A 26,316-nucleotide genomic window follows, 5' to 3' on the forward strand; every position below is an offset into this window, starting at 1 on the left:
AACCATTGGGTAACAAATGGTGACTAAAATAGATGGTTAAAATTTAACTTCTTATTGGGAATTTAATAACACTAAATGATGGGCAATTTGAAAGTTATCCAACGGATGGCTACAAACTGCTGGTTATAAATTGCCCAAAAGCAATTGCCATGACTAGGGGTGATAGATCTTACCAGAGTTGGGCAAAACTATCCTGACCATTGGGTAACGAATGGTGACTAAAATATATGGTTAAAATTTAACTTCTTATTGGGAATTTAATAACACTAAAAGATGGGCAATTTGAAAATTACTCATCGGATGGCTACTGTTATTAAACTGCTGGTTATAAACTGCCCAAAAGCAATTGCCATGACCATAGGGGTGATGGACTTGGGCAAAAATAACCTGACCATGGTGACTTAAAATAGTTGATTAAAATTTAAGTTCTTATATCAGGAGTTTAACAACAAAACAAAAATGCAATTTTTATTGAACCATCGGTTTGTCCACTGTTTTTTGACTGCTGGTTATAAAATTGGCCAAACGTAAATGCCATGACTTGGACAAATGGATAATATGGATTTTACCAGAGTTAGGGCAATTTTAATTGGACTGTTGTAACAAGTTGTGTATATAAAAATTGGTTAAAATATGACTTCTTTGCTACAACATTAGACCGTTCCAATATTGCCGAAGGGGAAACCGGCCCTGCATGATCTTTTTTTTTACGATCTTCCCAAAGAGCAGTTAAAGATAACTTTGTACACATGCAGTTAAAGGTACATTACATCATTTCAGGGAAAAACACAACTAAACAACCGTCAATAACACCCCTTAAATGTAAAAGATACGGCCTTCACTAGAACAGAAGACCCCCCCCCCTCCCCGCCCAGAGCTTTCCCAACGATACCAAAATAATTGTCCCACAACGCCCATTCTTGGTAACATATTCGGCCTCGCCTAGCCTGCCTATATCCGCCCAATAGTTTGGTGAAAGCGGCATGGTTTCAGCAGCAGGGCTTGTGTGTGGTCGTGCACAGACAGCTCCATCCACAACATCAGCAGGCCGCGCCGTGGAATGGATGTCCATATGGAAACCCAGAAGTCCTTAAAAGACTATTTATCTGAATGGGGAGTAGCTGAATTACTTCAGCACTTTCAAGGTGAGTAATCGTTCACAGTTTACAAAGGTTAATTTTCTCGTAAGATAAACGAAGATGTGCTTTGGAAAGTTGCACATAAGTTCATACAGTTTACATGTAGTTGAACTGTCAAATCCAAGTTCACTGCACTACTGACTGTATACACTCGGTACTGACACACAGTGGAATCACTTGTGCTTATAAGACAGTTTCTTCATTCCTTTTGGTCGAGAGCAACGGCTGAAACAGTTGTGCCACATCACGCGCTACGCGCACAGCATTCCCTTATAAGGAGTGCTTACTCGAGGGTGGCGGAGGGCGTTACCATTTCATAGCTGGAGGGGTGTTGTGTTGAAAGAAATCTTTAACAATTATAATTTTTGCATGTAATTTACTTCGTCTCGGTAAAATTATCAAGAACCAGGCCTCGTTGGGATTAAACCACTAGTTGAAAAGTGAAAACCTCTTCACCACACACTGATTCCATTATTAAAAAGGAATAATTTATTGATGCACAAACATTAGTTCAAAACAAACAAGCCATTGTTTTCATGATCCAAGTCAGTTTAATTTCATCACAAAATTATACAAAACAATGGTTGTTCTATCCAATATTAATAACTAACTGCATGTACAGAGTTGTTCAAATTAAATTGAAAAATAGAAACAATTATAATACAAAAATTCTTGAACTAGTTGGTTTCTGAAATTTACTATTATTGCATATCAAAACAATGGTGTTATCACTGTACAGGGTGAATGTGTATGCGTTACAATCATAGGGTATGTTCAGACAGCGTACTAAGTGAGACTCGAACCGGTTTAACTTTTACGAGCAGCAGGGGGTGATCGTAAAAATAAAACCCCTTTCTGTTCAGACAGCACTGAGTTAAACCCGATCCGGTTTATCTTTGGTTTTAAGAGGTCAAAGAAAACGCGACCCCGTTACTCTAACATCCTGTTTATTGTCCTGTTTATTGGTCACCGTGTGTTTACGTAATGATTACGGAGGTCAATGGGTCGCCTGTTGTGAGTTAAACCGGATGTGGTCTTTTTTTATTCTGTCCACACACAGTGTTAAAAGATAAACCCGAAGCGGTCTAAAGATAAACCCCCTTCCTGGACAGTTTATCTTTTGGGGGTTGAACTCAATTCGGACCAACTTTAGATCCGTTCAGACACACTGAGTTGAACTCGATCGAGTTGAACCATGAGTTAAACCAACTTTAGTACCGTGTCTGAACGCACCCATAGATATAAAGCTTGCAGATAGCTGAGATTAACTGTATTGTTGTGGACAATACCACTGATCTTCCAGTACGCGCTAATCCACCAATCATATGCTCGAACTGGAGGGTGGTATAAAAACCTATATACTACTTCCAGTGTTTTTATTGCACCTTCGTATTGTGAGTGCCAACGTGTCACGCTCCGTACGAACTGTGCCAAAAATTACACTCTAAACTTTGTGTGCGTGCATGCTGTTCGTCGCGAAATAACGTTCTGAATTGTTAAACTTTGCGCGGTGCATGTGAGACTGGAAGATATAATCAATTTGTTATAACACGGGCGCTCGTGGAATACGAACAAATATAGCGCGTCCACGCCCTATATCTGACTCGGCCTTCAGCCTCGTTGGTTATGGGACCTAGAAGTGCTATATTTTTCCCCTATTCCACTCGCGCTTGTGTGATAACTTATATTGACAGGAAGTGTGTATGACAAAATGGCACCAAGCACTATCAACGTGTAAGTGCCACACACAACTCTCAGCGAATAACAGGTCCCCTTTGACCTCAGTAAGAGCACCATTGTAAAAATAATAATACAAAGTTCTTATAAAGTGCTTATATCACTAGATCAAGGCGCTGAACAAATAGAGAATTAACAACAAACAAATTAATAGGCTCTGAACAGTTCAGTCTTCCAACAGTTTTTTTAATGTCATGATTGAGTCAGACTGGCGGATTTCTGGAGGGAGTTTGTGCCATAGGGCTGGGTCGCTCTAACCAAAAGCCACACAGAACAACCTCTTTCTTACAGATGGTGGGAGTAATTTGTAGTCTATTAGTTACAGCCGGCAGTTTTCCTTCCATTGCAGACAGATGAAGTCTTCCTCATTTCAACTTCACGTAAAACAAAACTTGTACAAAAGAGTGTTTGATACTTAATTTTATTTGCTCAAATCAAAGCTACTTTATGTCTACAGAGGTTGTGTGTAAAAAACAATTTGACCATAATAAAGCACCTTTAAACAATGTACGAGTCTCTTGCATGGGTCACCATCACCAAGGGTAAACAATGATTACATGAGCGTGTACGCACCACACATAACTCTCAACCAATAATAGGTCTTCCTTTGACCTCAGTGAGGGCGCTGTTTTAGCTTGTGATGTCATACGAACTGGGCCTATTTGCAGGAATAAGAGAATCCTTGCAATGTATCCTATGAAATTCTCTTTAAGGCACTGGACACTATTGGTAATTACGCAAAAATAATTTTAAGCATAAAAACTTACTTGGTAACGAGCAATGGAGAGCTGTTGATAGTATAAAAGATTTTGAGAAACACTCCCTCTGAAGTAGCGTACATTTTGAGAAACAGAAACATTTCTCACTCATATAATAAATTACAAAAACACTTCAGGCCTAAAGGTTTTTTAAGGCAACTAAAAGCACACAAATTTGTGCAACAAGGGTGTTTTTTCTTTCCTTTATCTCTGGCAACTTTGATGACCAATGTAGTCAAAATTTTCACAGATGTTGGGATACACCAATTGAGAAGACTGGTCTTTGACAATTACCAAAGGTGTCCAGTGCCTTCAACAGCCATTAAGGTGGTGATATAACTAAAATGATTGTGGCACACTAGATGTTGCAATAGTGAGCATGCTGCTTGAAACATTAATTACGATAAAAACAATACCCAGCATTGTTTCTTAGTTTGACTGTAGTACAATGAGGGTTTGTGAGGTATTGTGAGGTAGTCCGGTACCTCCTCTTCATTGCATGAGGTGCTCAGTGTTCCATCGTCTCAGCCAGTAGTGCGTCAACGAGATCTTCCGTTGATAACTTCTTGCCTAACATATCTGGAGAAGAGAGACAAAAATGGTGGTTGATTGCATCACTGTACATCTAAAAAATTGCTACAAGCGTGTCTTTCACTACCTTGGCTTCAATACATGACCCACAAGCTGAAGAGGATAGGTATTGATTCACCAAATAAAAACCAGCAGTGAAAGCCTGAAATGAAAAAAAGGCCAGTGTGTATTCTGTGTGAAATGGCCGAGAATATTTATGTTCCCCCTGGACAGGATGACAGTCCATGGCCCATACCCATTTGTACTCCTTGGTATAGAGAATCAATTATGATCAAGTGACTTGCTCAAGGACACAAGTGTTGCAACTAGCAAGACCAGGATTTGAACCCACATTATGTGTGAAGTACATAACTTGAGTTCACCGCCCTACACCGCCTGGCCAAGACACCCCACAAAGTCCGACAATAGAGCACCTTAAACTTACTTTCCACCAGTACTGCTGGTTCTCTCCCCCCACCGTGAGCTAACATGTCCCATCGATATCTCTCTCCAGTGTCACGATTCAAGGGGTCAGCAGCAAAACATTGATGCCACACGCTGGACGCAACGGCACGAGACAAGAGATACGAGTAGTACTTAGCCCCGTAACCGACCAAGTGACCAAAACGTAAATGCCACGCCTGGTGAATGAAAAACGAAAACCACAATTGTAAGGATTTTCAATGCAAAGACTTAAGCCTGGTTCATAAATCCTACGAGTGCGATACCAACTTTGAACTTGCGTATGCCTTGACTGCAGGCAGTCACTGTGTTTAGAATTTGTGTTTGCAAATTCAAAAAAGGTAGTAAGCTTACTGCTTATATTGCATGGCATTAAACATGTTTATTACAGACCTCAAAAAGGATTAACAAACACAGGTTTCCAGTAATAAATTGTTCATTTTATGGTTCCTCTCTAATTTCTGCTGAATAATAAAGAAAATTGAACATTACTATTTCCGAAGCTGGTCTATGATATTGAATCGTCAAAAGTGAGTTTTTGAGATGAATAAAGGCCGAGACTCTTACCGTTCCAGGTACATATTTAATGCATGAGAACTGATTCTGTACTTCACTCAAAATCTCCATCGTGGACTGTAGAGTAGGAAAACAGAAACAAAACAAAATCATGAACAAAAACTTTAAACTTCTCTGTGGCAGCCATCTTTTTTCTTCTATAAGAAAAATCAAGTGCCTACCATATCAAGCAATTGGTAGTTTTGTTTGACTTTGTTTATTCACATTCAACGGTTCTACATTACACATACATGTATATGTTCATTTCAACATCTGCTGGGCCCGACATCATGCAAGGCTTAAATTTTAACCAGAGAATTTACTGGTTCCTGTACAGCTATATTTTCTGTGGGGCAATTAGGTCTTAAGCACAACCATCCACGCTGAGCAGCGCCATGAAGTTGGGCCCTGGTGTTAATTTTGTGCAGCATGTTATGAGTCTGCCAGAAATGCTTTTTAAATCTAGACACTTTTAGAGTATACAATTTTTTATACATAAATTGAATTACTTCTGACTGCCCTTAGCACTAAGATATTACAATAAAGTGCCAGACAGTTCAGCCGGTAGACACTGGCTCAGACGTCATAGGTTCAAATCCTACTTAAGTTAATTGGTTTCTTTGTTCCCCCAAAATAAGACATTCATATGACAGTTTTCAAGCAACTTTATTGAAATGCTTTTCCTACCTTCTTAAGAGGGTGTTCTCCATGGAAGATTTGGTCGAGTATCGAGTAAAAGACTTGAGTTTGCATCTCAAAGGCTGCAAACTGCTTTTTGGAAGCACAGAGTTGAGCAATCATGTCCTCTGGTAGGGTCTACAGGAAAAGCAAAACTTGGATTAAACAAAAATGCCTCGCTGAGATTAATCTCATTCTTCTTGAGTTATGGCTTGGAAAACATTCCTTCTGTTTTAGCCATATATAATGAGCCTGACATTTGACCTAGGGGGTCCCAACAAAAATTAAGCTTCTGGGGGATCACAAAGACCATTCCACACATAAAGTTTGGAGTTGATATGCCAATTACTTCTCTCAAGCACATAAATCTCTTGCCATAATACCATACAATTTTCATTGCTGCGTTTGGTACCCCACTCATTTCTTGCTTAGCCAGGAAATTTGTAAGCGTTTTTCTCATAGAAGTGCTTAAGCAGAAACTATTGCTTAAAGAAACTGGACTCTGTTGGTAATTGTCAAAGACTAGTCTTCTCACTTGCTGTATCTCAACATATGCATAAAATTACAAACCTGTGAAAATTTGAGCTCAATTGATCATAGAAGTTGCGAGATAATAATGAAAGAAAAAACACCTTTGTCACACAAAGTTGTGTGCTTTCAGATGCTTGATTTTGAGACCTCAAATTCTAAATCTGAGGTCTTGAAATCAAATTTGTGGAAAATTACTTCTTTCTCGAAAACTACGTCACTTCAGAGGGAGCTGTTTCTCACAGTGTTTTATACTATCAACCTCTCCCAATTACTCGTAATCAAAAAAGGTTTTATGATAATAATTATTTTGAGTAATTACCAATAGTGTCCACTGTCTTTAAATATTTCCTGCTGAGCATTATGCAGGATACCAGCTACAGACGGAACTTAAGACATGGTAATTTGGCTGGTATGCTTTTTCTGGTAAGCACAAGTTTGTTGTGCTTAAATAGCTCCTTTTTGTGTGCTTTAAGCAGCTCTATGAATTTGGACCCTCAAGTCCACCGTTATCTCCAGAGGCTAATAGAGTCATGAAAATACTTGGCCAAGATGTCTTAGGGAGTGAACAAGGGTCAGCCTGTTTGTTCCATATCACCTGGTCAGTTTTATAGTGTCTTGCAAACTGGCTTAGAACTTGGTAGTCATTTGCAAAGTACTCCATCAGAATGGACGGCACTTCGGCGAAGTCGGTGGCACAACGTGTTCCTGTTACGTGCTGGTAGCGGGTCCTTGCCAGCATTGCTAAAACAGACAAGACAAACTAATGTCATTTCATGTATATATTTTAATCCAGAAGGAGAAGATGAGCAGAGTACATTGCTCAAACGTAAGTACAATTAGGGATTGAATTCAGGGGGGGGGGGATCAACAAGAACACAGGGCTTATTGCTCAAAATGTTTACTGGACCAGAATCAAAATGAGAAAAACTTCCTGACACAGCTTATCAGACATTTAAGTGTTTTCATTTGAACAAAGAGAAGATTTATCTCATTTTGTCTTTATTAGTATGAGGTGTACTTCTTTAATCCTTACTAAATAGAATTGAATGGTATTTTTTGAGTTTCAACATCAACAATTGGAAATGATATAAACACAGGGAGGTATTTTTATTGAATTGACAAACACAAGTCTGCTGTACTTGTTCGGTCATAGATTTACTGGCCCCAAGTAAAACTCCTGGCCTCGAGCTAGTGGTCCAGTGTGAAATTCAAGCCCTGACAAGATTTTTTCCAGCTTAAGGCAGCCTTAAAATCATTGACTAGCTGTCAGAAACTCTCTTGAATTTTGTACTGTGAACTTTAAAAAAAAAAAATTTTTTGTTTGTATGAGACATAGCCTTTCACAAGGCCAGATGAGCACTTCAAGTGAGGGCTACACTTCACTGATTTAGGATGTCGACCCAAATGAATTGCCGCCAGGGGCACGTTGCCACCTACTACTGAGGCTGAAACAGGGTTACCCCCTTCACTGTTTATAAATAATAATAATAACAGTATTTATAAAGTGCCAATTTGCCAAAGGATACAAGGCGCTAAGAGAGAAGGGGGAAAGGACAGAACAAAGATAAAGGCGACCAGCTACGAAGAGGCAAAAAGGTGGGTTTTGAGAGCTGGGACACTGCTTGAGCTTCTGGTTAGGGTAGGTAAGGAAGCCATAGTCGGGGAGCAGCAATTGAAAATGCCCTGTCACCTGCAAGTTTATGGGTTTTGTGAACTGAAAGGGATTTACCAGTAGAAGAGCGAAGAGAGTAAAAAGATGTCTTGAGTGAAAGGAGAGATGAGAGATATATCAGGGGCACAGTGATTGAGGAATTTATATGTGTGGACCATTGTACGGAATTGAATGTGTTGGCATAGGTATCATCCTCTAGAATTAAGCTACTTGCATAAGGGCACAAGTGTCATGACTGGGATTCGCACCCACACTATGCTGCTGACAACACCAGAGTGTGGGTTCGCTGAACTGGATCGCTCGACCACAACACACCACATGCCATTCCCTTTTGCTACGATATTTGCCAACATCAGTGTTTCTCCATCAAACTGGGTCTGTTTAGATTTTTTTTGTTTTGTTTAGACCTTGAAAGAGTTTACTACATGGTACATTACACTGACATAAATTATGGGCAAGAGGAACTTACAATGCATTGCATGACCAAACTCATGGAAGAGGTTCTCCACCATCTGGAACAAAAAACAAACAAAAGGCAATTAATTTTGTTTTTTTGGAGTTGTGCGTTGATTTGCGCGTTGTTCGTCTTGCGTACACACTGCAGACTGTGAGAGTACGAACAAAAGTGGGAATTCTTTAACGTTGGGCGCTGCATTATTTCATGCAAATGACGGATTTGTGAAGAGTATATGATGATCAAAACCCACCGCAGAAAAATATATGCTGCCATGGAATGTGAATCTGTTGAAATTAGTAGTTTCTTGCAGGTGAGATTTGAGTTATGAAGCTTTGAAAATTTTCCGCCCTAGAAATGTACCCTGATATCCAGGACGTCGCTGTAGTACAACATGAAAGTGTAAGGCCGCCTGGGCTAATTCCAGATGGGTAAAAGTCTGACACCAATGTGCCATACGCAGTATTTCAGTATGGGTGCTTACTGTCTCTTACCCAAAACTACACAAAAAGGTGTGCCCAAAACCATGTGTGTCTAGTCTGAGGAATTTAAATGAGAGCGGTCACTTGTGACTTAAAGGATTTGGGTACCTTTTCAAAATGTCCGTAGATTTACATTAAACTTACAGGGTTTGAAGATAATGATAGTGGAAAGCTTCCCTTCAAATATTACTTACTGAGGTACTGTAGTTTTTGAGAAATTAGTAAAACAGTGTCATGAAAATTCGTTTGTAAATGATTCAAAGAATTTTGAGGCAAAAATTATTTTCATTACATTGTTTTACTAATTTCCCCAAAACTACAGCACCTCAGCACGTAATATTTTCAGGGAAGCTTTCTACTATCATTAACTTCAAACTGTGTAAGTTTAGAGCTGCTTAAATTTTCTGCTCAGCAAAAATAAGCAGGATCCCAGTCACAGATTAAGACATGAGCCTAATTTCATAAAGCTGTTAAGCAGAAAACACTGCTTGACAAATTTCTTTGCTAAGCCAAAATTGAGTTGAACACCAGCCATAATAAACAATGTAAACTTAAAGTAATTTGGGCTTGTAACCTGACTCTGCTAAGCAATTCTATTCTGTGTTTAGCAATTGATTGTGTTTAAACACTATACAAAATTGGGCCATGGTATTTTGGCTGGCAACTTCATTGTAGTAAGCATGCTTTTATTGTGCTTGGCTACTTTTTGTGCTTCAGCAACTCTACAAAGTTGATCACAGATTGTTTTCAAATTTAAATCTGAAATGGCTATTCTGTCCATGATTTCTACTAACTTTGCTCAACAATATAGATATACATACATACCCCATGACTTAATAGAGACGGTGCACCAGGTCTGGGAGAACTGCAAGTTCAAAGGTTAGAAACATACAATCAGCTTTCTGACAAATCACTTTAAAATTACTGATGATGATTCAAGTGATTTAAGTTGGTGTTGTAGATAGATGAATACCGTTGTTTTGTCCATGAATGATAGTTATCAGATCATAGGAGAAGCATCAAGCCCAAAGTTTATCACCAACCGGTTATAGATTCCCAGAATGGGACTAGAGTAGAATTTCACAAATCACACCAATGTTCTTGGCTACAATCAAGACAAATGTCTCTGTTAAAAAGTTCCTTCAATGGTCTGTCCATTCCTCATGGGGATTGGACAAAATGTCAATAATGTGACCCAATTTCTGTTGATCCTCACTCCAGTGGAAGTGTCGTGGCCGAGTGGTTAAGAGCACCGAATTCAAACTCTGGTGTTTCTGATCAGCAGAGTGTGGGTTCGAATCCCCAGCCGTGACACTTGTGGCCTTAAGCAAGACACTTAACCATTGCTTCGTACTTCGGATGGGACGTAAAGCGGTTGGTCCCATGTTTTTGTATAACGCATGTAATAGCACCCAGTGCACTTTTCCAAAAGAGAAGGGGTTTGCCCCGGTGTTCCTGGCTGTGGCTGCCGTATGCGCTGTTGCACCTTGTAAACCCTTACAAACCGTGCTAAATAATTGGGTCTCAAAAATTCAACACTGCAATTACCTATCTTTCTGAGAGTTTGTATATCCTCAGCGCCTTGAGTACCTTGTTTGGTAGATACAGGCTCTATATAAGACTTCGATATTATTAGAGGCAATTTGCCTAAAGAGATTTGTATTTGCCAATACAAGTTATTTGGGCCTCACCTACAGCCTCCAGTCCTTCCGGATGATTCAGTTCAGATATTTAAGCATTCATTAGGGTATAAAGGCTTCATGAAAATCATCTTCGGGTTCACTATGACATTTTTTTTCTTTTAAATAAATGTATTTTTTTCAAATCACTACGCCTAACTTCTTGCATAATTTCAGGAGAAGATTTGTAAAGAACTTTCTGAAGTTTGTTTTGAAGACACAATGTATTTTACCTAAAACTGCAGACCAGAACCACTTTGGGGAGCTGATATGATCCATCGTCTAGTCTCCTACCTCCCCGGATTGTGAAATGACAGTCTTGATTTGGTTTGCCAGACCGTTCAAACAGGTCACAGTAGATATATCCCAGAACTCCATCTGTTTCATGGGTTACTGCCTGAGGATACAAAGAAATGTTTTTAAGAGAGGTTGCTATCAGTAAGAGTTTTTGGGAAACTAAAAATTAAAAGTTCATCTAATCCAAACTAGTTCCCTTATATGAGCAAATACTACATACATCGTTAAAGTGCAGTGGACACTCCTTTGTAACGACTCAAAATAAAAGTTAGCATAAAAACTTACTTGGTAATGAGCAATGGAGAGCTGTTGATAGTATAAAACATTGTGAGAAACAGCTCCCTCTGAAGTAACGTAGCTTTTGACAAAAATTTAATTTTCCACTAAAATATTTGAATTTGGTTTCAAGACCTCAGAATTAGATTTCAAGATCTCGAACTCAAGGGTGTTTTCTTCCATTATTTTCTCACAACTTCGATGTCCAATTGAGTTCAAATTTTCCAAGGTTTGTTATTTTGTGCATATGTTGAGATACACCAAGTGATAAGACTGATCTTTGATAACTATCAAAGGTGTCCAACGTCTTTAAAGGCAGTGGACACTATTGGTTATTACTCAAAATAATTATTAGCATAAAACCTTTCTTGGTGAAGAGTAATTGGGAGAGGTTGATAGTATAAAACTTTGTGAGAAACAGCTCCCTCTGAAGTGGAGTAGTTTTCGAGAAAGAAGTAATTTTCCACGAATTTGATTTTGAGACCTCAGACTTAGAATTTGGGGTCTCGAAATCAAGAATAGGAAAGCACACAACTTCGTGTGACAAGGGTGTTTTTTTCTTTCATTATTATCTCGCAACTTCGACAACCGATTGAGCTTAAATTTTCAAAGGTTTGTTATTTTATGCATATGTTGAGATACACCAACTGTGAAGGCTAGACTTTGACAATTACCAATAGTGTCCAGTGTCTTTAAAGCAGAACTTGTTCAATAAATAGGAAAATACGGAGGTCAAGCGAAAAGGTCAATGAGCAGGAGTTGGGATACGTATCTGATCTAATTGGAATTGCCCTACCATTCCTACTTTTGAGACGCACCCTTATAACAAAGTTTCCCAAAATGTTGTCCTTACTAGTTTCAATACATTTGGTGCCCAAAGTTCCCCTCGCCCAGCCTCAACATTCTCTAAAGTGACTCCGTACAGTTTGCTGAAGATTAAACTCAGTCCGTCCATACAGGCACCCACGGAGAAGTATGGTGCGTACTCGGCACTAGTGATGTTGTATCTACGGACGGAGAGAAAAAGAAATGTGATGAGAAAATGATATTCTTGGTCCATCAGCTATCAGCTACATGTAGGCTCCTCCCTCAGTGTGAGAACTGGACTGAAGGACAGAGGACAGTATTCCATACAATGTAGTAAATGGCCAGTGTCATGCGAGGATGACAATCAAAGGGATGGCAATCCAAGCAAAGGAACTGAGCAGGGGAACCTTGTTCATGACCACCCAAGCTTCTGTTCCAAAGAAGGGGGAACAATGCTCAAGTCCTAGGAGATGGGTAATATTAGTGAGTGGCTCGAATTCTTACAGGGATAGCAACCCAAGCTTACATTCCAAGGAACTGAGAAGGGTGAACCTTGTTCAGGTCATAGGAGTTAAGTGGGCAAGCTTCCTACAGGGATGACAACCCAAGCCTTTCATTATTCCAAGGAACTGAGAAGGGTGAACCTTGTTCAGGTCATAGGAGTTAAGTGGGCAAGCTTCCTACAGGGATGACAACCCAAGCCTTTCATTATTCCAAGGAACTGAGAAGGGTGAACCTTGTTCAGGTCCTAGGAGTTAAGCAGGCAAGCTTCCTACAGGGATAACAATTACCCAAGCTTCTGTTCCAAGGAACTAAGAAGGGTGAACCTTGTTCAGGTCGTATGATTTAAGCAGGCAAGCTTCCTACAGGGATGAAAACCCAAGCTTCTGTTCCAAGGAACTAAGAAGGGGGAACAATATTCAAGTCCTAGGAGATGAGTATTATTAGTGAGTGGCTCGAATTCTTACAGGGATAGCAACCCCAGCTAACATTCCAAGGAACTAAGAAGGGTGAACCTTGTTCAGGTCCTAGGAGTTTAGCAGGCAAGCTTCCTACAGGGATGACAACCCAAGCTTTCATTCCAAGGAACTAAGAAGGGGGAACAATGTTCAGGTCCTAGGACTTAAGTGGGCAAGCTTCCTACAGGGATGACAACCCAAGCTTATGTTCCAAGGAACTAAGAAGGGGGAACAATGTTCAAGTCCTAGGAGTTAAGCAGGCAAGCTTCCTACAGGGATGACAATTACCGAAGCTTCTGTTCCAAGGAACTAAGAAGGGTGAACCTTGTTCAGGTCGTATGATTTAAGCAGGCAAGCTTCCTACAGGGATGAAAACCCAAGCTTCTGTTCCAAGGAACTAAGAAGGGGGAACAATATTCAAGTCCTAGGAGATGAGTATTATTAGTGAGTGGCTCGAATTCTTACAGGGATAGCAACCCCAGCTTACATTCCAAGGAACTAAGAAGGGTGAACCTTGTTCAGGTCCTAGGAGTTTAGCAGGCAAGCTTCCTACAGGGATGACAACCCAAGCTTTCATTCCAAGGAACTAAGAAGGGGGAACAATGTTCAGGTCCTAGGACTTAAGTGGGCAAGCTTCCTACAGGGATGACAACCCAAGCCTATGTTCCAAGGAACTAAGAAGGGGGAACAATGTTCAAGTCCTAGGAAATGAGTATTATTAGTGAGTGGCTAGAATTCTTAAAGGGATAGCAACCCAAGCTTTCATTCCAAGGAACTAAGAAGGGTGAACCTTGTTCAGGTCCTAGGAGTGAAGTGGGCAAGCTTCCTACAGGGATGACAACCCAAGCTTCTGTTCCAAGGAACCAAGAAGGGTGAACAATGTTCAAGTCCTATACACATCGGTGTATATGGGTAAAAACCAAATATTAATATTCTTTATCCCCGATGCAAATTTAACATCTATTAAATCGTTTGCAGTACCCGCTGCTAAACATAGGATTCGAACTGCCTCTAGCTACCGGGCAATCTCGGTGGTCTAGTTGGTATGACACTGCTCTAGAATTGCAAAGGTCGTGGGTTCGAATCCCACCCGAGTAAAAATGCCTGTGATTTTTTTTTTTCACAGGACTCGGGGAAAGTACTGAGTATACAGTGCTACACACATCGGTGTATATGGGTAAAAACCAAATATTAAAAGTCCTAGGAGATGAGTATTATTAGTGAGTGGCTAGAATTCTTAAAGGGATAGCAACCCCAGCTTACATTCCAAGGAACTGAGAAGGGTGAACCTTGTTCAGGTCCTAGGAGTTTAGCAGGCAAGCTTCCTACAGGGATGACAACCCAAGCCTTTATTCATTATTCCAAGGAACTGAGAAAAGGAGAACCTTGTTCAGCTCCTAGGATTTATTTGTAGGGTGTCATGGCTGAGTGGTCTAGAGCATCAAAATCAAGTTAAGATGGTCAAGTCATCGGAGGGTGGGTTCGAATCCCAGTCATAACACTTGTGTCATTGAGCAAGATGCTTTACAATAATTGCTTCTCTTCACCCAGGGGTATAAATGGGTACATGCAATGGTAGAGGTTGATATTGTGAATTAAAAAAGCCTTGAGAACGCCACGGCAGCTGTATACTCCCCAGGGAGCTGAGAATATTTAAAGAAATGTTTCTGGCACAATGACCAGGGCACTAATGCAAAGCACATTGAGACATTATTGTCAATTCGCTACATAACAACTAGTTAATATTATTGTTATTATTAGGTGAAACCAATGTCAGTTTATTGTTATTATTAGGTGAAACCAATGTCAGTTTGTCATTGCCAAAGGTGTGAGTGACACTGTCGAGAAAACATACTTTTTATTTCTTGCGGCTCCAATGTAGTAGGATGGATCCCAAGCAAAGATTTCCTGTGAAGACAAAGAATAACATGGTTACCAAGGAGGATGTCATGGCCGAGTTATAAAGAGTATCGAATTCAAGCTCTGGTGGCTAAGTGTGGGTTCGAATCTGGTCATGACACTTGTTTTCTTGAGCAAGACACTTAAATGTAAACGCTGTCATCTCCACTTAATCTTAATTGTTTTGGGAAAACTATGTGTGTTAACTTACCGGGTTGTGAGGATTGCACTCTTTCTTGATTTCTTTCATGACCTTGATTTCCTTGGTAACTCTGAAAAGAAAAAGAGCCTTTAGACAAAAAGAAACCATCAAACCCATTTGTAATAATTAATAAAATTATTGTATAGACCCTACACCTGTCCGACCATTCAATATCATCCTCCACGGTTTTGAATCAAGGATTATGCCAGCCTGCAAAACGATAGCATGTGGTGAATGCATCTACCACAGTATACAGTTAACCCTCCTACTATCTGACCAATCAATATCATGCACTGTTCTGTTGAATGACAAATAAACCATATCACCCACCAATATGACATGTAATAAATAATACATAATTATACACAGTACACACATATACACGTGCACAGCTCTGCCACCATGCCGTAGCTGTGCCACCATGCCCAAACTCTGCAGTTGAATGATCTTAAAAGGCTGGCCAACTCGAAGGAAAGTATTACCAAGAGTAGGAGGGTTAAAATCCTGGTCGTGACACTTATGACCTTGAGCAAGGCACGTAACCATAGTTGCTTCGTAAAAAGATGGGAAGGTAATTGCATTCTGCTCTACAAGCCAGGCTTCTAGTTAATGATACCCTTGCCTGCATCCTTACCGACTGTGAAGGGGGTAACCCTGTTTTAGCCCCAGGAGGAGTGGCAAAGTGCCCCTGGCAGCAGTTGATTTGGGTCAATAGCCCAAATCAGTTACGTGTAACGTCAGCCCTCACCTTGAAGTGGCCGTCTGACCTTGTGGTCTTTAGTGATATCTCAATCAAACAAAATATTTAAGAAAAGCCTTGTCTGAATTTATCTCCTTAGCTGTGGCTAATAATAATAATAATAACATGCATTTATATAGCGCTTAATACAAGGTTTCTAAGCGCTGAAAAGGAAGTGTATGATAACAAAAGAAAGACAATTAAAAGTGGGATGAAATAGCAGAAACTGAACAGACTAGATGGATTTAAATAAGTGTGTTTTTAGAGCAGTTTTAAATGAATGAGGGCCAAATTCCTACATAGGCCTATTCTCCTAGGTTGATGGAAAATATTTCTTCACCTGTCCAGTAGCCTTTCACCGGTAGCCGTTAAAAACTGCATGACATTCTCCGGAGATCCAGCCATGGTTCCCCGCAGTGCTCTCTGAGCGTAGGTGGGAAAGCCAACGAGTTTGGCTAGGTCATGTCGGGATGTCAGGAGCTGATCAAGGAGGTGAGACTGATGAGGATTCTGAAAGAGAAAGATTTTGTAGGCAGCTTCGCGAACCTGGAAAGAAAGAATGAATGGTTGTCAAATTATTATGGGGCATCAACATTTCTCAGTCACAGTAGTTTACATGTATCAAAATGATAGTAATTGTGGTTGAGGTTTATTGTTTCCACAGTAACGTTATTAAAAACAGGCAATAATATATAATATGTTCCAAATAATGGAGTTAAGCCAGGAGGAAATAAATACACTTTTATGATACTGCAGGAGAGCTCACTAAGAAGCAAAGCTTATAAGCTTGAGCCCCAAACAGGTACACCCATTGAACCCAATCTGGGTAAACAGTAGAAATAGCACAAGGTAAAGGCTCAAGGGGTATACCTGTATTACATTAATACAACAAACTATCAATCTATCAGTAATTAAATTAACTAGTTTTTATATAACACATTTTACAATAAAGCCTGGTTAATACTTGTGAATTACTTGTTAATGTGATGTGAATTTTTATGTCACAGCTCTGTTTTTTCTGCAAATGTTTTGCAGAATTTCAGCACATTTCAAATGATGCAGATTTTTCGTTGCGAATTTGTGATGTCAAAATTTGTATCGCATTTGCATTCCCAGGAAGTATGAACTGGGCTTCACTGTATCAATCATTGAATCATTGATTCAATATGCTTTACATTAGTGCCATGGTCACTAGGCCAATGACATTCTTTTAATCTTGCTCAGCTCCCCGTGGAGCATACAGCCCTGAGCTGCCGTGGCACTCCAGAGGGACACAATATCAACCTCTACCCTTGCAGGTACCCATTTCAAATAGGAAACAAGAGATGGGGACAGAACAAGCCTTTGCCTTTCAACCTGGAATGTATATTCACATTTTTTGTTCAAGGTAGAACGATATATCAAGGGAAAAAAACCAAGGGAGAAAATCAGGAAATAATCCTGACAAATCTTAGGCCTGTTTAACCATTTAGCCACTGTAACGCCCAGCTGCCTATAGCGATACACTGTATGCGGTACAAGGAAACCTCGCTAGCTTGTGTTTGTAGAAAAAAAAGGAACATCAAAAGAAAACTCGATGGTCATTAGTAGGTCTACGCATTTGTTAATATATCTAGTTGTTATAGATCTTTATTAATTCTCCCTTCACAGTTGACTTGTCGAAGCTAATGATGATGAAATAATTTAGCTCTTACAAAAAAAAAACGCTCATTAGGGAGCACGTATCTATTTAACCGCCCGAGAGGTAGGCCGAAACTGGCCGAATCGCCCGGCGCTGTAATGAGCTTCATCATCAACAGGTGAATGCACACTGCCAGGTTTCCTAACCTGCATATTCATGATCTCCTTGCCCCTGCTACCCAGCTTTTGGTACACAAAGGAATAGATGGGCGACTGTTAATCCCTGATGACTTGGACAAAGGCCCTTTGTGCCCGGATTAGAGAAGGGTCCAAGACCATAAACTTCCAACTATAGTCCATGATAGGAAAGGTGTTCTGGAATCCATGAGTTCTATTGCGGTTTTTTTTTTTAGCAATGACTGCATTTATTTTGCAAAAATAAGTAAACAAAATAGGAATGATCTCAGCTCAATGCTGATGTTAAAATGCTACTAACCCTTGACTGGACATCTTTGGTGGTGCAGAGATGAATACGAATTTAAGGATGGACTTACAGTTTAACGGCACAGGACCAAAGAAGAATACAAATATTTCTCCCTAAAATACCTAATATCCATTTATAATCCCAAAATAATATGTGGATTCAGCCACGTTTACATTCCACAACTGACAAATTGTTTCTTTTAATTATGGTGTTGCACGATTTAAACGGGCTGTGTTCATTCTTTTTTTTTCTTTTTTTTGCTCATCACGCCTACTTCATTGACGACAGCAAAATTAAGTCCAACGGGGAAAAAACTTACAACAACCTTAATGTATTACTCAATATTTTATTCAGCTTACACGATAAATTTAGTCAGATATAAATACTTTTATCGCACTATCTATATTGTGTACTGACACAAATTTACTACCGTATAATCATTTCTAGATACATGTCTTTGAAATAAACGAACACTTGGCTTAGGCTGCATGGTACAGAAAAAAAATATTTATTCAAACAAGAGGGCGCACTTTCGCATGGTTCCTTATATTGTATCACGCACGCAGACGTACCAACACGTCTGGCATACGACCTGTGAAGACATCGTTGTGAGCAAACCGACGACAGATTCTAGTGAAGATTTACTTCTAAGTATTTATTCGAATTTGTTTTAATCAGTTGTTTTAATGAGTATGTTCAAACTAAACAATTATATTAAGCTTTGATATCAGATGCTGACTACATATGTCAATTTGAAAAGGGGGTAGATACGGCTGTTGGCTAAACGTTGGGAGCGAAGTCTTTCCAGCTTATTCAGTCTGTAGTTGCGGGCAGTAATCCTATAATCCCTTAATTGTCAGCCACTTGACAAAGGACCCGTCCAGCCTATTGTTAGTGCCCCTGGCCCATCCAGACCCAACACCATTGTGTTAAGGTTGTGAAGGTTTAATGAGCAAAGGTGAGCAACTTTAACCCCTGATATGCAGATTATTCATGACACCAGTCATTTCTTTTGTTGATCGGCAAACCGCCAGATTCGGCCCGTTTCGGCCTAGCTCTCGGGTGGTTAAATAGATACGTGCTCCCTTAGTAAACAGGAAATTGTTCATCATTTATGATGATATTGTCGAAAACTAACGCCTTCACTTTTAATCAGTATGAGCATTGAGCCAGACAAAAGCCTTGAAAAGCTATTGTGTCCATTTTATCCGTGCACAAAAATATTCACCATAAAAATTACCGTAGCCGTTTAACGAGAGGCATTTATTGTTCCCATGAGAACTTGTACTTTTATACAAATATTACCGAAAGGGTAAAAAATTGTACATACACATTAATCCATGGCTATCTTTTAAAATTTGAACTACGATTCCAGTAATTTACTGCAAGAATCTTGAGAAATTGGATTTCAGCAAACTTGGGCGGTGCAGGGACTTAAGGGTTAATACCCCCAGCGAACTCATTCTCATAACCTTCTGAAAATGAAGTCTTGGTGCAGGACATTACTATTCACACTATCACTCAACTATTGTAATCCCCGCACGCTCCCTCTTCACTGCGCACATTACGGTACTATCCACTTGCAACAAGGCTACAGTTTTCAGAACAAAGTGAAAACAAGTTCAGTGTAGATTAGTGAGATTAGCATTAGGGGTAACTAATGTACAAACTTTACCAAGTCACTTGGGCTTTCTCCATACAGGGAACCAACCATCACGTTGTCACCGTCCAGTGCGAATGAATGCTGGATGTGCTGTGGTAACCGCTTCTTCTCTATTGCATGAGCTGCTTGTGTTCCTTGCACAAACTGACTCCCAAGGATATGAACCTCTTCATTCAGTCGAACGAACTCTTTCCTCTGCGAAAAAGAAATTTTTCTTTTTATAGTTACCTGGTATCTCTTGAAAGAGGCAAGTATGGAACCCTTGTATAGTAGGGCTGCAGACAGCTGTAGACGGCCATTTTGGAAATCAAATTTGTACGTAGATTATGTGCTTCACCTTAAATGCGCACTGCACAGTACATATAAGGGAACCCAACTCACAAAATGGCATAACAAAGATTCATCAAGGGTAATGTTGTCAGGCGATAGGGTTAATAAATGGATATCAAAAGTTGTACATCAACATTTGATTATAAAGAAAAGGAGAGATGAAATGATGAATTTCTCTTTATCTCAGTTTTAAGACATTAAAGAAAAGACACAGTTTCAAAACATACCAGAGCACAAAGCAGTTGAGCATTGAGCATAGCAGAAAATTATTGCCGCCCAAAATACCATGATTATCAAATGTATCATTTGCAACTGTTTTCCTGATTGTTTTCGCTTAGCAGAAAGTTGATAAGTACTACTGTTTGTTTATGCAGCTCTATGTTGGGTCTAATTTCATATAGCTGCTTAAAGCACAACAGATGCTAAACGCAGGGTCAAACTTGCTAAGCAGAAAGAGGTGACCAACAAAATGTCATCAAGGTTAAGTTGTTGTGACTGATACCCTTTCCTCTTTTTTGGCTTAGCAATAATTTCATAAGCAGTATTTTGAAACGGCTCTACAACATTGGGCCCTGTACCTTAGCTTCCTCTAAATGGATTCCACTCTGCTCAAAGTCAAACATGAAAAGTTTGGCGACAATTTGTGATTCCTCGTCCATGGCGGAGAAGGTCTTTGGGTCATCTAGGAGCCTCTGCAGGGAGTCTTTCAACTCCACATTTGTATTCAATCTTTGGAATAAATGAAAAAAAAAGAAAATCAAAGAGTGGTACGGCAGCGGATCGAATGTGGATAATAACAATAATAACAATAATAATAATAAGGAATTCTTATATAGCACGTTGCCCAATAACCGTCTGAATGTGCTTTACATAGGCCCCTGGTCATTGGGCCAATAACATCCCTTTAATGTTTCTCAGCTCCCTGGGGAGTGTACAACAGTGTTATGGGAAACCGTATTGCTCCAAAGACTTTATTATACACAATATCAACCTCTATCCTCGCAGGTACCCATTTATACCCCTGGGTGAGGAGAAGCAGTTATAGTAAAGTTTCTTGCTCAAGTACACAAGTGCCACGACCGGGATTCAAACCCACAATTTGATGACCCAATCACCAGAACTTGAATTCGATACTCTTACCCACTCGGCCAAGATACCCTACATATGGATCAAATGGGTCTCTTTATTTTCAGGAACAGACAATGGAACACCTGCTAGTCTGCCCATTCCTGCCAGAGCCATGCACCCAAGATGACCTGGAAGCCGTGACACTTGTGTCCTTAAGCAAGACACATAACCATTGCTTCGTCCTTCGGATGGGACGTAAAGCCGTTGGTCCCATGTGTTGTGTAAAACGCATGTAAGAGAACCCAGTGCACTTATCGAAAAGAGAAGGGGTTCGCCCGGTGTTCCTGGCTGGATTGGCAGCAAATTGCGCCACAGCACCTTGTAAACCATTACATGGTGCTTAAGGATTAGGTCTTATATCTCAAACTTCGTCCCACTCCTTGCAGTAATAATACCTGGCGCTTTGTATCCTTTGGCAAAAGGCGCGTTATAAATACGGTTATTATTATTATTATTATTATTATTATTAACTGCCATGCCAGAGCCATGCGTCCAAGATGACCTGGAAGCCCTAAACTGCCATGCCAGAGCCAGTGGAGCACTGGATGGGACTCAATAGGAAGTACATGTACATAACTTGTAGGTCATGATGATTTAATAGTTTATAGGATTTGAGGCATTGCATGGTGAGGTATCAATATATATTTGGTTTGCGGTAACACCATGTGTGTGTATCTACTTTCCAGGTAGAGTTTGTTCTTAGAGAACTGTCTTGCATAATTCTGCTACCGCGGAGTAGATTGTTCGTGTGTTTGGGAGACTTATCAGTTATGAAAAGAACTGTCCTGCTTATTAACTATTACCGTGGCGGATGGTTTAGAAATAGGCTGGGACTACTACTTTAGCTTATAGGATTTTGTAATTAACTGTACTACCGCGGAGTCAGTTCTTGGGTTGGTCTCAAAGTTTCGACTAGCTTGCTCTAGTCATCGTTCAACTTGTTGATAGGTTTACGTCATGTAGAAGATCGTTGATATAACTTTACAAGTTCATCAGTGCGCTCCCCGTAGAGTATGGATTTGAGGCATTGCATGGTGAGAGGTATCAATATATATTTGGTTTGATATATTTGGTTTGATTTAATAGTTGTTCATAGACATGTGCCAGCAATCCTGGCTCACAAAGCGAGTAAACAGTCTGCTCAGTCAATTGAAATACACAATCTGAGAAACGTTTGGACAGTAACATTTCTCAAATTCAAATTTTGGGGGATGAAAAGTGATATTTATATATGTTTCCATAAGTTTCTCAAATTGATATATGCTATTGAAAGCTGATTTAATGATCAGCATACCTACCTTTCCACCATTGCACTGATCTGAAGACATGCTTCCTCTGCGGCTCTAGCAAACTCTTGGTTTGGGTGAGCTACTCGGATGAAATCTGACTGAAAAAAATCAGAAAACTTTATGTCAACATGGTAAAATGGCTACTAGTTTGAGGACTGCAAATCACAAGGTTGTGGGTTTGAATATGAACAAGTAGACTGCTGATTTCATAATGACTGGAACAAGTGTTGTTGACTAGTTACTGAATCACAATTTATTGATTTGTGCAAATGATCATAACGATTAAACCAATGTTTGTGTGAGAGAAATTGGCTGTTGCCAGCTTGGCGTACACTCCCTTGTGGGAGCTTTGCCGAGGTCCCCTTGTGGAAATCTAACCATGGTCACAGTGGTGAGAGGCGAGCGCTAAGCACCAGCCAGCCATGCCACATAACCCTTTTATGTGGCCATAAAATATGCACATCTTGGGTTTTGATGTGGCAACCAGACATCTTACTCCTAGAAAAGTCGCTCTCTACAAAGCCGACCCCTACAAAAATGTCTCCTAGCAAAATTGGCCTTTATGATCCTTTGAAAATTGGGTTTCGTTGAGTAAATCCCATCATCTTAAACAGCCTCTTGATTTTGATGATTACGTCTGATAGTACTTACAAGATCTGCGATCCTGCAAAGTGAGTCGGACAGTTTGTCAAAGATCACAACGATGTCAGCGCTGGTGGGAGACTGTATCGCTTCATTGACAAGCTCTTCCGCCTCCTTGATAGAAGCTCTTTGAGCTTTAGCAAATCCCTCTGGGCTCGTCAGATCCTCCATCTCAAACAGACCCTGATGGAAATCAAATAGAATTAGTTTAAAATGCCCAGATGCATTCTGATTTTTTAACATTCTCAGTGAGATCCTGCTGAATTTTTGAGACAAATTAATCGTTAAAACAGCAGAGCTGCGCCCAATTCCATGGCTCTATCTGCTTACCGCAATGGCGTAAGCAAAGATTACTAGCTAAGGAGTAGGACATTCCGTATACAGTGCTTAATCACACATTAGTATTGGGTAAAACACAATTTATAACTGATAAATGGTCCATCAAATCTCTTTAAATGCCTAAGGGGCAAGACCAAGAAAGACAATCACTGCAGGCTACCTCAAGCCAAAATCTTCTTCTTCTTTCATTTGACCTCTGGACCAAGGTGAACATTGAATGTAATTTAAATTGGTAGTTAGTGGCTTCAAGCCACTTTATGGAGTCCTTGTCGAGGTCTACGAGTCCCTGGTGGTCACCTTTTGGTGGTTTGAAGTCAGGGCGTATGAATGACTTGTTTGATGGTTTGTGGTCTGCCACACTGTCACAATTTCAGCTGGTAGCTCCAATACTATGGAGGAGCAAGGTGTTCAGCCCCAACTAGATTTAAGGAGATTGAGTTGGACCCAGGCCCTACGAGGATAATCCCAACCTGTAGATCTAATATAAAGGTTGGATTCAGAATGAAGTCACTTTATGGTTAAAGTGATTTTTCATAATCAATATCGATGAAGGAACTTGAGGAAAGGTTGAGGGCAGTATGATATCTACTCACCACATTCCTCCCACTTGTATTTGGTAGACTCTTCAGCTTCGCATTAAAAGCTGCTGCCAGTGGGGACCAGGTGGTCACTCCTCGGTTCTGACCCTTGACCTTTGACCTGAGAGTGAGTCTTGATCGACAGAGGCCATTGCTTGATAAACGGCTCTTCAATTGTTTAAAGATCTGTCGCTGCAGACACAGCCTACATGCAGACATGATGACTTAGGCCTACTCCTGAAAATAAAGTATACAAAAATTGCATTTATTTTAGAACCCTTTGTGATGTACATAGATAATATTAAAAAGTATCATGCTTTTCGTAACTGCCAATGATGCCAAGCAGCACACATATAAAGGGGAACAAACACAAATTTCAATTCATAAACAAAAGAATATGCCAAGTTACTCCAATTTAAAATAATATAAAAGTTTTAATGTGGGTGTGTTTCGGGTTTTGATTTTGGCATTTGGTTTTTTCCCCTAAAACAAAGGCTTAATAAAAATATCATCCTTGCTTTTCTTGAAATTTCAACTTGATTTAAAATTTTAACATTTAAAGCCATTCATTTTAGTAGTTTTTATATCAAAAAATATGCCGCGGGTATTACAAGATTGGCCTTGCAATCCATTTCAAGATCATAGAACTTTTTTTTGCAAATACTGCCTGGTTTATGTGCAACCCCAAAATTCTAAATCTAAATCTGATCCGAGGGACTGAGGTCTTAAAATCAAATTCGTGGAAAATTCTTTCTCGATGTTTTAAACTATCAATCTCTCCCCATATAAGTCGTAGGCCTAATCAAGAAAGGTTTTATGATGATTATAATTTTGAGTTATTAACAATAATGTCAACTTCCCCCATGCTCAAGTCAAAGTCAAATTAAACCAACTGACGAGACGTCGCTCATCACCATCCATATTTATGTTATTTATTATTATCACTATCAGTATCAGTCATTTATTTTGAGATTTTATTTACTTTGGATCAAACACTGAATAGTAATAACAGTCTGATGCGGTATTCTTGGCAAACGCAACTTACCTTTACCCGTAAAATACTGACACTAATGATTTTCAAACGCAAGAAAACTAATAACGGCCACACATCTCATTCTCAGCATGACAAAAATTGTTAAGTCACACGGGCGCCGCCATGTTTTTATAAAACTAAATAAGCCACTTGAGGGCGCTATGTAAGCGGATCGCGCCGATGCAAGGATCACTTATGTGTTTAAAACGGTTGAAACATGTCACTCGAGATGGTTTTTGTCTTGGTATACTGTTGGGAAAAGGGTCAGCAGGGTTTAGTGTGAAAAGAGTTTCACATACTGAGGCTTATTGGCTAAACTCAACATTTTCTGTCATTAATTATGAGGGAGATGGGCGGGCAGAGACCATTTGCCCTAATGCGTGTATTTCAATAATCACATAAATTTTGAAATTATTTTGTTAATGAAACACCACTTTGGTGTGGACAGGGGGGAGGGTCAGGTCTCAGAGATTTTGATTTGTAGGGGCGGAAAAGTATTTGCAATCATCTCATGTCATGGGCATATAGCACATACACATGTGTCCCCAGTCCAAAACCTACTTACTTTAAGATCTGACCCCCTGATAATTATGTTCGTAGGTCTCTCCAGCATGTCCAAATGTGATGTATGGCTAATGTGGTTGTTCACATAAAGCGAAAAGTTAGCCATACAGGGTGTACCAAAATAAAGTTGACCACGATTATGATTGCAAACAAAACAACAACAGACACTCAAAACCCCAGTGAAGCGAACAAGCATTAATTCATTCCTGCTTCTAGAATTATCTATTAAAAAAAAAAAAAAAAAAAAAAAAAAAAAAAAGGAATGAAACAAAGAAGTTATGCCTGTTTACTTCAAAGCACTCAGTTGTAGCTGTCCATAGAATGTTAATGTTTGACTGAATCTGAGTAAGTAGCCGGGGGTATAAAAAAGTCATTCACTGAGTTTTTTTAAGTGTATTTTGTGGACAGCTTGCAAAATAAGTATCCTTTAATTATCATGTTTATTAAAATAGACATTACGAATACTCCTCTTAGGAAGGATCAATTTCTTTCATTATTTTTTTCTTCTTCTACTAAGCAGGAGAGAGCTGGTTAAATAATATGTTTTACTGAACTTTTGAGTGTCATTTGTATGTTTTGAAAAACATCACAATACCAGTCAACTTCTTTTTGACTCGCTGTAAAGACAATAGCTGGGCATGTAGTAAGTCAGTTTCATGTAAAAGGTTGTTGGGAAATGCACACAGAATCATTTGTATTTATATCTAAGATGGTTGAACTCGCCAGCTGGCAAGCGTTGGAATAAATAAG

General features: G+C 39.6%; 1 protein-coding gene across 1 annotated transcript; it reads right to left on the reverse strand.

Annotated features, from left to right (window-relative positions):
* Positions 1 to 1,729: 1,729 nt before the first annotated feature.
* On the reverse strand, positions 1,730 to 25,126 carry LOC139945437 (mitochondrial intermediate peptidase-like). Its single transcript, XM_071942785.1, has 18 exons — positions 25,015 to 25,126; positions 23,985 to 24,206; positions 23,062 to 23,235; positions 22,420 to 22,508; positions 20,572 to 20,722; positions 19,676 to 19,858; positions 16,237 to 16,442; positions 15,167 to 15,227; positions 14,912 to 14,964; positions 12,144 to 12,297; positions 10,951 to 11,114; positions 9,864 to 9,903; positions 8,572 to 8,614; positions 7,026 to 7,171; positions 5,909 to 6,037; positions 5,234 to 5,299; positions 4,650 to 4,845; positions 1,730 to 4,213 (listed from the first exon to the last, which is right to left on the reverse strand). Exons 2-18 carry the CDS (start codon positions 24,186 to 24,188, stop codon positions 4,143 to 4,145), a joined length of 2,130 nt encoding a protein of 709 aa, XP_071798886.1. The 5' UTR covers positions 24,189 to 24,206; positions 25,015 to 25,126; the 3' UTR covers positions 1,730 to 4,142.
* Positions 25,127 to 26,316: the final 1,190 nt, after the last annotated feature.

Source organism: Asterias amurensis, chromosome 12, assembly GCF_032118995.1.
Source record: "Asterias amurensis chromosome 12, ASM3211899v1".
Lineage (NCBI taxonomy): Eukaryota > Metazoa > Echinodermata > Asteroidea > Forcipulatida > Asteriidae > Asterias > Asterias amurensis.

Excerpts from the sequence above, each read along its gene's own strand:
- LOC139945437 (XM_071942785.1), bottom strand. The coding sequence starts at position 24,188 with ATGTCTGCATGTAGGCTGTGTCTGCAGCGACAGATCTTTAAACAATTG. Across the intron at positions 4,846-5,233 it reads TTAAATATGTACCTGGAACG|GCGTGGCATTTACGTTTTGG; the intron begins GTAAGAGTCTCG and ends TTCATTCACCAG. Across the intron at positions 4,214-4,649 it reads ACCAGCAGTACTGGTGGAAA|ATATGTTAGGCAAGAAGTTA; the intron begins GTAAGTTTAAGG and ends TCTCTTCTCCAG.